This window comes from Parastagonospora nodorum, assembly GCF_000146915.1.
Source record: "Parastagonospora nodorum SN15 chromosome Unknown scaffold_1, whole genome shotgun sequence".
NCBI classification, from domain to species: Eukaryota; Fungi; Ascomycota; class Dothideomycetes; order Pleosporales; family Phaeosphaeriaceae; genus Parastagonospora; species Parastagonospora nodorum.
The window spans coordinates 1,178,495-1,191,362 of record NW_001884549.1 but is presented as its reverse complement, the minus strand read 5'-3'; the positions used below and the strand labels follow the sequence as shown (position 1 = coordinate 1,191,362).

General features: G+C 54.2%; 5 protein-coding genes across 5 annotated transcripts; 2 read left to right on the top strand and 3 right to left on the bottom strand.

Moving 5' to 3' along the window:
* Positions 1 to 1,008: 1,008 nt before the first annotated feature.
* Positions 1,009 to 1,729, top strand: SNOG_00514 (hypothetical protein). The gene is made up of 3 exons (XM_001791146.1): positions 1,009 to 1,117; positions 1,281 to 1,521; positions 1,577 to 1,729. Exons 1-2 carry the CDS (start codon positions 1,077 to 1,079, stop codon positions 1,354 to 1,356), a joined length of 117 nt encoding a protein of 38 aa, XP_001791198.1. The 5' UTR covers positions 1,009 to 1,076; the 3' UTR covers positions 1,357 to 1,521; positions 1,577 to 1,729.
* Positions 1,274 to 1,561, bottom strand: SNOG_20004 (hypothetical protein; the record flags this gene model as incomplete). The annotated part of the gene is made up of 1 exon (XM_001791147.1): positions 1,274 to 1,561. One exon carries the CDS (start codon positions 1,559 to 1,561, stop codon positions 1,274 to 1,276), a length of 288 nt encoding a protein of 95 aa, XP_001791199.1.
* A 1,788-nt stretch (positions 1,730 to 3,517) lies between the features above and the next one.
* Positions 3,518 to 7,871, bottom strand: SNOG_00513 (hypothetical protein; the record flags this gene model as incomplete). Its single annotated transcript, XM_001791145.1, has 3 exons — positions 3,518 to 4,717; positions 4,772 to 7,427; positions 7,663 to 7,871. 3 exons carry the CDS (start codon positions 7,869 to 7,871, stop codon positions 3,518 to 3,520), a joined length of 4,065 nt encoding a protein of 1,354 aa, XP_001791197.1.
* A 22-nt stretch (positions 7,872 to 7,893) lies between these two features.
* On the bottom strand, positions 7,894 to 8,416 carry SNOG_00512 (hypothetical protein; the record flags this gene model as incomplete). The annotated part of the gene is made up of 2 exons (XM_001791144.1): positions 7,894 to 8,200; positions 8,292 to 8,416. 2 exons carry the CDS (start codon positions 8,414 to 8,416, stop codon positions 7,894 to 7,896), a joined length of 432 nt encoding a protein of 143 aa, XP_001791196.1.
* A 1-nt stretch (position 8,417) lies between these two features.
* SNOG_00511 (hypothetical protein) lies at positions 8,418 to 11,403 on the top strand (the record flags this gene model as incomplete). Its single annotated transcript, XM_001791143.1, has 3 exons — positions 8,418 to 8,834; positions 8,887 to 10,019; positions 10,068 to 11,403. 3 exons carry the CDS (start codon positions 8,418 to 8,420, stop codon positions 11,401 to 11,403), a joined length of 2,886 nt encoding a protein of 961 aa, XP_001791195.1.
* Between the last annotated feature and the right edge of the window lie 1,465 nt (positions 11,404 to 12,868).

Below are 12,868 nucleotides of genomic sequence, written 5' to 3'. Positions count from 1 at the left end.
GGGGCGCGGAAGTTTGCTTACGCCCCACGACCTTTTCTCCTGAAAGCTCGGTCAGAGCGATTTCGAACTCCGCAGTATTTCTGAATGCGGCGTATGTGATGATAGGCTAAGTTGCAATTGCCAATGTCTCTACCTGAAGTTGTGCCTTTACGATGATTTTTCAACTCGGGAAATATTCCTTCGGTACATTGAGACAACTTCCAACTCACAACGCGATATGAAGTCAGCCGGCCACAGGCATACTAGCTGAAAACATCTGAGTGAGCGAAGCGGCAAGGAACATATACATTCTGGAATGGATTTATCACGACCTGATATTATATACACGGTCTTGCTATTATGAAACTGTGTTCATCTCCAAGCTTTTGATGCCGTTTTGGTAACCTAGTGTCTATTGTCAATGTGCTCAAAGAACTTGAGCGTGACGGATCATAAGATTCACAGTTTACATAAAGACCTGGGTAATGATGAATCCCTGTAGTTATATGAGCGTCCTGGAAAGAACCCAGTCTTGATTGCGTACCGAAAACCACGGTTAAGGGTTTTGTATTTATCTGGTGTGAGGCGTAATCTGGCACTGCAAACTGGGAATCGGCGATATACCGCACGCGGATGCCATGTTACAGCTGATGGTAGCTAGCTTACCTTTGTATGAGTAAAATTGCGTAGCTCTTGGATGTAAAGAACGGAGTGAATGTACGCATATTGAAGGTCAAGATCCGCCATACCTCAGCTCTTGGATGTTCAGGCCTGTAGGTAGATTCAAGTATGACGTAGCGGATTTAGGAAATTGGAGGGGTGCAGCACCCATATACTTGCGATGGTCCATCCAAAAAAGATAATATTAAATCTCTGAACTAAAAAGACAGAAACGATTCAAAGTTGAGTCGCAATCGCAACATTTGGGGGAAGTGTCGGGAGTGCCAAGATGGACTAGCCGTATCAGGGCTAGCGTCAACGCTCGCTTGCGAGAGGTCGAAATTGGTCGAAATCCCACAACCGCACCTCGACGACGACGACTACCCAACGCAGCACCACTCAATAAACCCCGCCCTTCTACCTACATATCATTCAAAATGGAGAACGAACGCGGAGAGCTCGTTGACCGTGAGTGCACCTTGTCCTTGCGCATCCGGAGATGTTGCAATTTCGCACCCCACCAGAGTCGCGATACAATGTTTGGAGGCCTGGTTGCTAACATCTGACATAGTTTACGTCCCCCGCAAATGCGTGAGTGCTCGCCACAGGCCCGAATGATACTCGAACCGCGATACTAATACCTCCCAAGTCGGCCACCGGACGCATCATCAAGTCCAAGGACCATGCTTCCGTCCAGATCAGTGTTGGCAAGGTTGACGAGAACGGCCGCTACACCGGTGACAACCAGGTCTACGCCCTCAGCGGCTTCGTCCGCGCCATGGGCGAGAGCGACGACAGCTTGAACAGGCTGGCACAGAAGGACGGCTTCCTCAAGAGCGTCTGGAGCGGATCCCGATAAATGCTTGGGGATACGGAGTTGAGGTACGGCACACATCCGACATGTTCCCATGGCTGGGCGCATCGCTGACGAAATCAGGGTTTCGGTATTTGAGCTGCCTTTCGGAGGCACGGACATGCATTTCATGGCGACCTAGGCCTGTACTTCCCTTCTTACGAAGATCACCACGGTGTCACGAGGAACGGAAGCCGGTTGAGCTTACTCTACGAACAATTCTACGAAAGTCCAACAATTTGATTCCCGTGGTTTCACATGATATGGTGATGTACAGGCTATACGGACGGTGCTCGAGCCAGACTCAGGTCTAAGGCATTCGGGGGGATTGTGTTGCTACGGCATTCGATAGGATATGAGCATGGACGCCGATCTTGGTCTATTCAGCTGCTTGCAGTAGCTATACTGGAAGATTTTGGTTTTGCTGTTCCCGCCACCCCTACACTGTTGTCTTCTCGTCACAACCACCACGGCCATGCAAGTCTGATTCAGCACCAAGCACACGTTTCCGAGCATAACATATACGGACGGACACTTAAAGCCAGGGCTCACTTTCATGCACTCACAGTACATGGCTTCACCTCAACAACGTTCACTGACCACTAACCAGCGCAACAGCCACGGAGACAGCTATCGCAAACCCTACAGCGTGCCCCGAATTCCAATAGATCTCGCCCAATCTATCGACGTCCGCAGGCTGCATGGGGCGATTCTAGACCGGCGCTGATTGCTTACCAGCTCGAATCCCGATCACTCTGCAGATCCGTTCGATTTGCAACCGATACCTTGGAATCAACAGCGCATCCGCGAACGTGGAGCCGTTACAACCTTAGACAACCGCCTGCACACCACCACCAAAGCGCCTCAATAGACCCACCCACACCTCGCTAATGCATCGCACCCCGCGCCTATCAATACCCTGGAAACACATCATGTTGTGCAACATGCGACGAAAATGCCTACCAAGGTCAGTGTACAGCGCAGGGCAGACTGGTAATTGTCACGAACAAAGCACGATGATAAGCATGACTCGTGACGTGTCCGCAGGTTCCACGATGCTAACTTGACCACGTCTCTGGACCATCTAGATTCGGAGAACGGGAGTTGACCAACATCGCCGTTAGTCGCTGTGTCACCGAATACGAGCATCCAAAGGGTGGATGTACAACCTTTTACCGCCCTCACCGTTCATATCACTACTTTAGGCTGGAGCGACCACATCATCTTGCAGACGTCCTTGTGCTAGAAAGATCTCATCGGTAGCGGTAGCGGTGACTCATCCCCTACCACGCAGGAGTATGACATTGTGCTGTCAATAAGCCGGTGCTCAACAACACTCTGGGAAAACTGGGATCGCGGGGTATGCGTGGCAGGGCGTCGACGGTCCGCAAAGGCTATGTGCTTGTTGCACACCGATCAGGAGGGACGCGCAGGCGGATGGGGATACCGACGCCGCTGCCGCAATTCGCAGCCTGCAAAGTACATGTTTAGATGACTGCGGGCATGGTTGTACATACGTGTAAGCAAGTTGCTATTCCGGCGCGCGGTTGGTGAATCGTGCTGGAGATGGACGTCACGTTCTCGGCTGTACTACTGCAAGGCTGCAGGGCTGCAGGACTGCAGGACTGCAAAGTTAACGAAGTGTCGTGTGAACAACATCACATGGCCTTTTGCATGAGAACTTAGTTGTAGGAGTAGCACAAGATAGGAGAGTATGGTCGTGTATAAACTGTATTTCCCCAATCACGCATGCCGATCAAGTACCACCGTCCGTCCATCCACCTCGATGCATCAACAACTTGATTACCCCCACACACAATCAGCCATTTACCCCAGCACGGCGACCGGTGCGACCTACAACGTGGCCAGCAGTCTCCGCATCCGGGGAAGCGGCGAGGCTTGGCATGCAGGCATACAAAAGCGGTGTGATAGATGCACGATTGCGGGCAGCTCCGCAAGCTAACGCGGTCAAGGCCTCGCACGCGAGAAAGTGTGTCGACATCAATTCTGCGGGATTAACATGGACTATTTCGGTAACTTGGCAGAAGCTGACGGTTCGACGACTCGTACTCTCTTGCCGACGCTGTCTTCACGGAGTCTCTTGGTGTTGTTGTGCATGGAGCTGGGCGTCTGAGAAGAAGCCTGTGTAGAAGCGTCGTCGTCGAGAGCAGCGCGACGTACCTCTGATACAGCTTTACTTTCTTTGACTTTCCAGTCGTCGCCTTTGCGGACGGGTTTGGCGCGCTCCTTTGCTGCTTTCATGCGTAGCGTTTCTTCAATCTTCTCGTCACGGCGTTTGCCTCGCACGCAATCGCACAGACAGCCTTCAGTCGCACATGCACCGTCCGATAGCAGAGGGTCAGCAAACCATGTCGAGAGACAATTTGTGTGTCCGCCATGCCCGCATAGCGAGCACCATGTCCACAGCGTTGCTTTATGCGGCGACCAATTCTCCGGCTCGCTTGGAGAAGGGTGGTCAGCAGCATGGAGGATGTCCAGATCCACCGCCTGATTGGACATGAGCGAGGATCGTTTCCTTCGATGATCACGATCTTTGAAGCTAGAGCGAATCTTGTGTTTGGTCTTTTTCTGTGCGGTGATGGGTTCAAAAGCCGGATACTTGGCCCAGCAAATAGGACACGGTGCTTGAGCACGCTTGCATGACTCGCAACGCATCTTGTCCTTGGGATTGTTGATGGGCGATTTACAGCTGAGGCAGAGTAGCCCAATTTGAGTGTCTTTCAGCGCTTGTTCATATACGGCAGGATAGGCGGGATACGACAGGCGTCGAAGTGATGCTGCGGAATTGAACAGCGACAGACCGTGCAATTGTGCATGGTATGTGTGGAGGATCGACTCTGCTTGGTAAGGATTGATACCTGTTGCGATCAATTGGCTCAGTTGGGTTGATAAAACTGCCTTTGCTTGCGTGGGAGTCAGACCCAGTGAGATGAAAGTGTCAGAGAACGCCGCAAGAACGTCTCCAACATCGATGTCGGTGGTCGATGTCGGCCCGTGCGTCTGCGGTAGCAATGGCGCTAGCAGCAGTAGCAGTATTGATGAGAATTGCGCATCGGACTGTGCGACAGTATGGAATGCGAGAAGTTTGTTAAGGAGGCCAACGATGGTGTAAGCCGATCCTGCCTCGGCATCAACATGCATAGCCTGATAGTCTGACAGCAACAACGCATCCTCGCCTGATGGATCAAGTACTGGAGGTGCGCTCTGGGCTGCATGAGATAGCGGTAAGGGAAGCCTTGAAGTATGCAGCGATCTCACGTCCTCAGGTCCCTCCGGCACAATCGTACCGCTTGCATCCATTTCGGGATTGTACTCAAAGGAAGAAGTACTATCGCCTCGGCTGCTTGCATACGCCTCCGACTCGGAGCTATCGTGACGGAGCAGCTGATTGTTGCGCCGCAAATGTTCCATATTCTGCACAGCTCTTTCACCGCTACTGAATTCGACCAAGTGCTCCGGAACATCACCGACCGAGTGTTGGACGCCTTGGTACGGGGGTATTTTGCCGAGAGGCACAGTAGTGGGGGAGATCTCAACACTCTTACCCAGAACATCGGTGAAGCCGTTGCTGGATGAAGTCCTGGCATTACCAAAGCTGGCCTTTTCAGCGCCTATCCGCCACTTCTGTCCAGCGGACTCTATGCTACGAGGATGAGAGTTGCCGCTGGCGAATGAGCTTGGCATTGAATTGCCTTTTTGGGAATCTGTAGACGCGGAGAACATGGTGAAACTTTCCCCAGAATCGTGGCGCCCCAATGGCGGCGGAACATTTATGTCAATCCCTGGCTTGTTGCTTGGCCCAAGGCTTAGTGGTATGCGGGGTGATGCTCGATAGCTGCCGACAAGGGCACGGCGCTCGTCGAGACCATCGGCAGATTGGTACCATTGAGGACCATTGAAGGCCGTCTTTGGGACGGCAAGTCTATCGCTGGCTCCGCTGATCTCAGTGTGCGCACCTGTCAAAGAAGGTGGAAGTGCAATGATATCTTCTTGGTCCAGATCAGGTATTTCAGATGCTCCTGATTCACCCTTTGCCGAAGCGGAAACGGCCATTGGCCGAGCGAGAGGTGTCGCAAGATTAGATGTGCTCTCAATTGAGGGTGCTGACTGGCTGTTAGTCGTCTTTTCTAGTGTGCCGAGGATGGCACGCAGTGCAGGATTTGTCGGAATCGCCGCGTTCTTGTTACGGGCTTCGAGTCGCTCCGATGCGGTGCGTATGCCTGGCACAAGTGGGCTTGCCGTGAAAGCCTTTCGTTGCAAGCGTCTGCTCTGTCTGTGTAGCTCTGCACGGTTCCGCGTAACAGTAGCTATGGACTTTCCGACAATATTCCATGTCTGAGCAAGACGATACATGGACGCTCGCTGCGCATACTCGGCATTTTGTCCGAATACGTGTTCTAAGTCTTCAAATGCCTGCAAATCTGGAGGATCCGATAAAGGAATACTTTTGTACTTTTGGGCCAGGTACGCAAAGACCTGAACGTTGGCAGTACCGGGCAGAATACCACGAAAAGCAACCTGGTTAGGCTTGATCGCTTCACTCGTTGTAGTCATGGAATCGGTCAGGAACATGACTTTGGGAGCCGAATCAGATGGCGGCGTGCTGCCAAATGATCTGGCCGACCTGCTGCTGGCAGTGCGACCATGATGACGCTTCACCGACGAGGCGAGGAAGCTATCGTTCAAGCTATCATCTGCTGAGCTCCTCATGCTGCCTTTCTCTGGGCTGCCGCGCAGAACACGTGGATCGCCCAGATACGCATCGTCGGTATACGCTAGACTTGCAGAGCGCCGCGGTCGTGGTCGCTTCTGCGCCACGCCACTCAATTCGCCACTTGGCGATACTGCAAGTGCCTGCAGGCTACGTCGATCAACGGTCTTTGGTGCGTGGTGGACATCATTTTGCTGGAAGACACCTTCCTTGCCCACAGTCCACAAGGTGTCACGCGAGTGCCAGAGCATATCGGAGGGTGCGCTGGCGAATTTGTTGATCTCACGGAATGGTAAGTGGGGTCTGCGGAAATCCCACACGTGTATGGGGGAATGCTCGCGATCGTAGTACGTGGCCAACTGGGTGCTTTGATAGGCACCCCGGTCCTGGTGGTCGTCGGACCAGTATGGAGGTCTCCATCGGGCTTTATGAACAGGATAAGGCGTGGTCAGAACCCAAGTAGGCTTTTGGCGGCGCCCATCCTGGGAAAAGTCCCACACTTTGACGGTTCGATCTACACCAGAGCTGAGCATGTGCTTACCATCGGGATGCCAGTCGATAGACGTGCAGATGCGCTGGTCGTGGGCTGTGATTTTCTGCTTGGGACCCTTGTTGTACCGAAAGTCCCAACGCTGTATGTTACCGTTGTCAGTGCCAAAGGCAAATTCTACAGCATCAGTAGGAGACCACTGCACATCGCGGATGCCGCCATTCATGCCCGAGTAATGGTCTCGGCTGCGACAGGTGGAGACATCTCTGCGCATGTCTCGCAGGTCCCACAGACGGACAGTCGCATCTTGACTGGCAGAGAGGAGCAAGTAGCCCTGGTGCGGATTGAATGCAAGCTTGTGCACCTGGCGGTTGTGTTCGTGCAACCGGGTGAGCTCAACGCTCGCGCGGTTCAAGTCGTAGAGAATGACCTTGCCGTTTGCTGCAGCAGTCGCAATATGCGAGCTGAACTGGCCGTGCGACCACTTCACGTCATGGATGCCCAAGCCCTCGCGCTGTCTGGCATGGGAATCTGCATAGTTGAGCACAGCAGCACGCAGATTGGTCTCGTCGACAATCTTGGCATCCTGCACACGGACGGTCTTGAGAATCTCCTTGCCAGCGAGGACTGCATGCGTGCGCTCGCGGTTGATGTCGAGGGCAGAGATGTCGAGGCCGGTCTTATGGCTGGCATCCTGCGAATATCCGGTGCGGATGCTGGGGTAGATTGTTTAGTGAACGAAAATAGCACGGGACGGAAACGGAAGGCGCGCGGTGCAGGTACGATAAATGCCGCGGGCAGGACAGCGGACAGCGGACAGCGGATGGTGGAGGTGATGAGCAGAGGCGGGCACATGGCATGATGCTCGCTACTCACTGCTCGCTGCATGGCTACATACATTGGACAGACGTGTTGGTGCAGACGGGACGAGAAGGAACACCTACATACCCGGGAAGCTTCGGGACTAGCGGGTTCGGAGGCCCACCATCGGGACGATTGGTCTGCACGCTTGGAGGTCGCGAAGCATAGGCAGTCGTCAGCGGTTGCGCAACGAAACGCTCAAAGTACGAGCGCTGCTTCTGCTTGGGTGGCGGCGGCGGCGGCGGCGCGGGGGGGATTTTTGGCGAGGGAGCCGCGGACGCCCGCCGGTCAGTCATCTGAGAGGCTAGGACGGGGGCATCATGGGAGAGGCGAGTCGTGGTGGTGTTGCGGTGAGACGGGGGCAGAGTTTGGGACGGGGACTGGGACTGGGAACTGAGCGCGCAGGGCGAGGACGGCGGAAGCGGGCCCGATGCGGCGGCGCTTTAGAGACGTATTGTACTGCGCGACGAGCGGCGCTGTGTGGAGTGGAGAGTCGCTGAGGGTGCAGCGCCGTGCAGCATGGGGGACGCGCAGGTGGTGTGCCCTGAAGCCAATGCAGGCCGCTGCGTCTTGCAGGCGGCCACTGCCAGGGTCGCGCCTGCCTCGCTCCCCTGGCTCCTTCCGACTTGTCTAGATTGATGATCGCGCCGCCACCAGCTGGAGGGCCCACTTACTTGTACATGCGCTACAAGAGACTCGATACACTAACGACTAACCATGTCACCCGTCGACCGTCAGTGCAGGCCTGTGTCTGTGTGTCTCTTGTAGCACCCTCCTTCATTCCTCTCCCTCTCTCCAACACCCCGCATCCCGCCGAGCTCTGTCTGACCAAGACGCTCATCATGGCCGGACAGCTGCACATGGCCGGGCTGGACCTCTCCGCCGACGACGATGCTCGCTGGGCCTATGCCGCCGCACTGCGCAAAACCGTCACGGTGCTGCAGTACGCCTATCCCATCTTTATGCTCGTCTTCTTCCTGGCCGCCTTCACCACCCGCAGCATTGCCGCCTCTAATTCTAATGCTAATATCGCCAAACCCACCACCACCGGCCCTGGAGGCAAGCCGCTGCCCGCAACCGACCCGACTCGCAACTTTGTGAAGAGACCCGTCCACGACGACGTCACGCACACGCAGAAGCGCGTCTTCGAATGGGTCTCCTTTGCCACGGCCCTGACCTTCATCGGCAACTCAGTCCTGGTCATTGCCCACTCGCTGGTCATGAAGAAGGAGCACTGGTGGGCCGGCAAGTCGGTCGTGGTATGCACTGCACAGAAACATCTCAACCACCGCAAGACTAACACTGCACCAGATCTACCTTGTGGGCTCCTTCTTCGTCTACTGCCTGTTCCTCATCTCACTGGTCGACTCGAAGCCCTCGCCAACGGGGGCTCATCTGGCGACCTGGGCCGCCGCAACTGTCCTCGAAGTCATCCTCGTCGCCCTGTCCTTTGCAATCTACACGCATGCACACAAGGAGCCCACGGCCGGCCGCCCCAGCACGAGGCTGCGCTTCCACATGACCGATTGGGAGGCTGCCGAGGTTGCCATGGACCTGCTCCGTATCGTGCTGCTGCTCTCTCTCATTGGATTCTACATCGTCTTTGCGGTGATGCCACAGCGAAAGCGCTCTGAAGAGGCGGGAAGCTCCACGGAGACTACGTCCTTATTGGGCAATGGCGCGGATCGAAATGGCCACGCGGAGAACGGTCACGCGAACGGCTCCTATGGCTCGACTCAGCCCGTCGGTGGCAAACACCAGCACACCGAGGGCGCACCTCCAGCCTGGAGCAGACCCACGGGCGCACCTGCACGCAGCTGGTGGGAGTACATCAAAGGCTACCATGTCTTTTTTCCCTACCTGTGGCCGTCCAAGGACCGTAAGCTGCAGATTGTCGTTGTACTCTGCTTTCTGCTTGTCCTAGCGCAGCGCGTAGTCAATTTGCTCGTCCCAGACCAGATGGGACACATTGTGGACCGTCTCGCGCACAAGGAAGAAGGCAGCCCATGGACCGCCATCATCATCTACATTTCGTTCCGCTTTTTGCAGGGCAGCAACGGTGTACTTGGCGCAATGCGGTCTGCACTGTGGATTCCCGTGTCTCAGTACTCGTATCGCGAATTATCCGTTGCGGCATTTGAGCACGTGCACAGCCTCAGCCTCGATTTCCACCTTGGCAAAAAAACGGGCGAGGTCTTGTCTGCACTCGGAAAAGGCAGCTCCATCAACACCTTCCTGGAGCAGGTGACCTTCCAAGTCGTGCCCATGCTGATCGACCTGGCTGTCGCCATTGGCTACTTCCTGTACAAGTTTGACGCTTACTATGCGCTTGTGATCGCCATTGTCACGTTTTGGTACATTTATCTGACTATTCGTATGGCGCAGTGGCGTGCTGAGATTCGTCGCGAAATGGTCAATGCCGACAGGGAAGAAGATGCGGTCAAGTAAGCAACTCAATCCTCACACATGCATGATTGGACTAACACGTGCAGAAACGACTCCATGGTCTCCTACGAAACAGTGAAGTATTTCAACGCCGAAGCTTACGAATTTAACCGCTACCGTGAAGCTGTGCAGAAGTACCAAAACGCCGAGTACAAGGTCATGTTCTCGCTCAACATCATGAACATTACTCAAAACATGGTTTTCATGACCGGTTTACTTGTGACCTGCTTCATAGCAGCGTGGCAAGTTGCAAATGGCGAACAGGAAGTCGGCAAATTTGTTGTCCTCATTACCTACATGGGCCAACTTCAGAGTCCGCTCAATTTCTTCGGGACTTTCTACAGGATGATTCAGTCGGCTATGATCAACTCTGAGCGTATGCTCGAGCTCTTCAAAGAGCAACCTACCGTGGTTGACAAGGAGGATGCGGCGGAGCTACCATCGTGCGAGGGCCAACTCCGATTCCAGGACGTCCACTTTTCCTACGACCAGCGTAAGCCCGCATTGACGGGTCTCGACTTCTACTGCACGCCAGGCACCACAACTGCCTTCGTCGGCGAGTCCGGTGGTGGCAAGTCGACTATTTTCCGCCTCCTCTACAGGTTCTACAACACCCTTTCCGGCAGTATCCAGGTTGATGGCCACGATGTCGAAGACCTCACGATTGACTCTGTTCGCCGCCACATTGGTGTAGTTCCTCAGGACACGGTCCTTTTCAACGAGACTTTGATGTATAACCTCAAATATGCCAATCCGGAGGCGACCGACGAACAGGTCTACGAAGCATGTAGAGCCGCCAGCATTCATGACAAGATCATGACGTTCCCAGACAAGTACGAGACTAAGGTCGGTGAGCGTGGCCTGCGCCTCTCCGGAGGTGAGAAGCAGCGTGTGGCTATTGCTCGCACCATCCTGAAGAATCCTCGCATCATTATGCTTGACGAAGCTACAGCGGCCCTCGACACCGAAACAGAACAGCACATCCAGGAAGCGTTTACCTCATTAGCGCAAGGACGCACCATGCTTATCATTGCTCATCGGCTCAGTACCATTACTCACGCTGATCAGATTCTCGTCTTGCACAAAGGACGAGTTCAAGAACGCGGCACTCACGAAGAGCTCCTGGAGAGGAATGGCCACTATGCAGCAATGTGGAAGAAGCAGATTCGTGCTCAGCGAGCAGCCGAACAGGCCAAGGTGCTGAAGGACAAAGCAGACCGCCTGCGCCGCGAGTCCAAGGATGGTAACATTCGCCTCGATGACGGAAGCAGCAGCCACTCCAACTCGTCATCCGACGACGAAAGGAACAAGAAGACCAAATCCGCACAGACCTCGAGCTCTTACCGCGAAGAAGGCTCTGGCAAACCTCATGGACACCCATAGATGGTCTTCGCTTTTGCCATCGACTTAGGGCCGCTCCGAGCGCAATGATATGTACTTAGTGTTGCATGGCGTATCGAGCACCACGCATAAATCAGTACTCAGTACAGTGTGTCTGATATGATACCTGTGAACTGATGTCTCGAAGTTAGCACGACGGACGTTGGCACACATTTTATAGGCACTCTGCCTGCCCATGACGTAACGAACCGTATATCTCACAATGTATCCCCCAGATCATGTGCGCACGCGCACGCAACAGCCCAATACGGCTGTCTCATCCAAAAATCGGCTGCCAGTTACATTTTTCAAAACTGGCGCCATGAACTTTATGGCGTAAGTGGTGGTATCTGAATCTTGTTGTATATGGCACCATTTCTGCACGTTTATGATTCCACGGCGTCACCAACACACGGCTGTATACACACCGTCGGCGAGTTTTAGTTGTTGCGCCGAATGAGTGCCATGGGCGGAGTTTTGGTCTTTCATGTCGCTACGCGAGAAGCATTAAAAAAACGAAATATGGTAATGGACACAAAGATCAAGGAGGATTCAGATAGGTCGTTTTTCTATACGCGATTGTTGTGTCGCGGTGCATGAACTTGTACGTAGCGTGGGCGGATGTTGTTTTATTCTGCTAGAAAGAAAGAAAGGAAAACCATCTGGGTTGCTTCGTAGCGAATAGAATGGATACTTCACTGACCATGACCGCATTTCGCGTGACTTTCCAGCGAAAAGAACTACGTGCCTCTGTCTCACATACTAGATGCAATACTATCACGACAAAGATGAACTCGAAAAACCACAGGGATTCAGTAAATCATCGAACCTACCATTTCTGTGTACCATGAAATTCGCCTTTGCCACCCAATATTCCTCGCGGCCCACCCCGCCACTCAGATCCCCCGCGCCAGCCTCGCGCTCGCCACGAGCCTCGGAATGCACGAATGCGGCACCACATCGTTCTCGATCCCAACGCAGCGGAATCCGCTTGTCGCGCCCCAGCCGAGCGGTAGCGCTACTCGTATTCCAATGTCATTCACAAAGGATCGTAACAGGAACAGTAGACTGCAAACATCAATGGGCAGACAGTTGGCCAGACCCATTCGCGCCGATTACGCGTTGGGGCTCGCGGGGGCCGGCAAGTGCCGTGGTGACGCTTGTAGTGGGCGGAGATATCTTCGATGATAGATGGACGTACGGACGGCTTGTGCACTTTTGCGCATTGAATCGAAGTGGATTGAAGTGGAGCAAGGATTGGCCAGAAGATTGAGATTGAAGGCGACATATCCAGGAAGAGATAGATTGAAGTGGTGACGTGGGAGTCTCGGTGTTGTGCGGACGCGGAAGAGCCGGGCGTGACCTGGTAGAGTGTACACGACGGTCGTTTCGGACGAGAGACACGGCGCTGACGGGCGGGAAGGAGGGATCAGAGGTTTCAGATATTATTGAAGAAGTGCGATTGTCC

Coding starts and splice junctions, on each gene's coding strand:
- SNOG_00514 (XM_001791146.1), top strand. CDS start 1,077: ATGGAGAACGAACGCGGAGAGCTCGTTGACCGTGAGTGCAC. Junction 1,118..1,280: donor CTCGTTGACCGTGAGTGCAC/CTTGTCCTTGCG, acceptor CGATACTAATAC/CTCCCAAGTCGGCCACCGGA.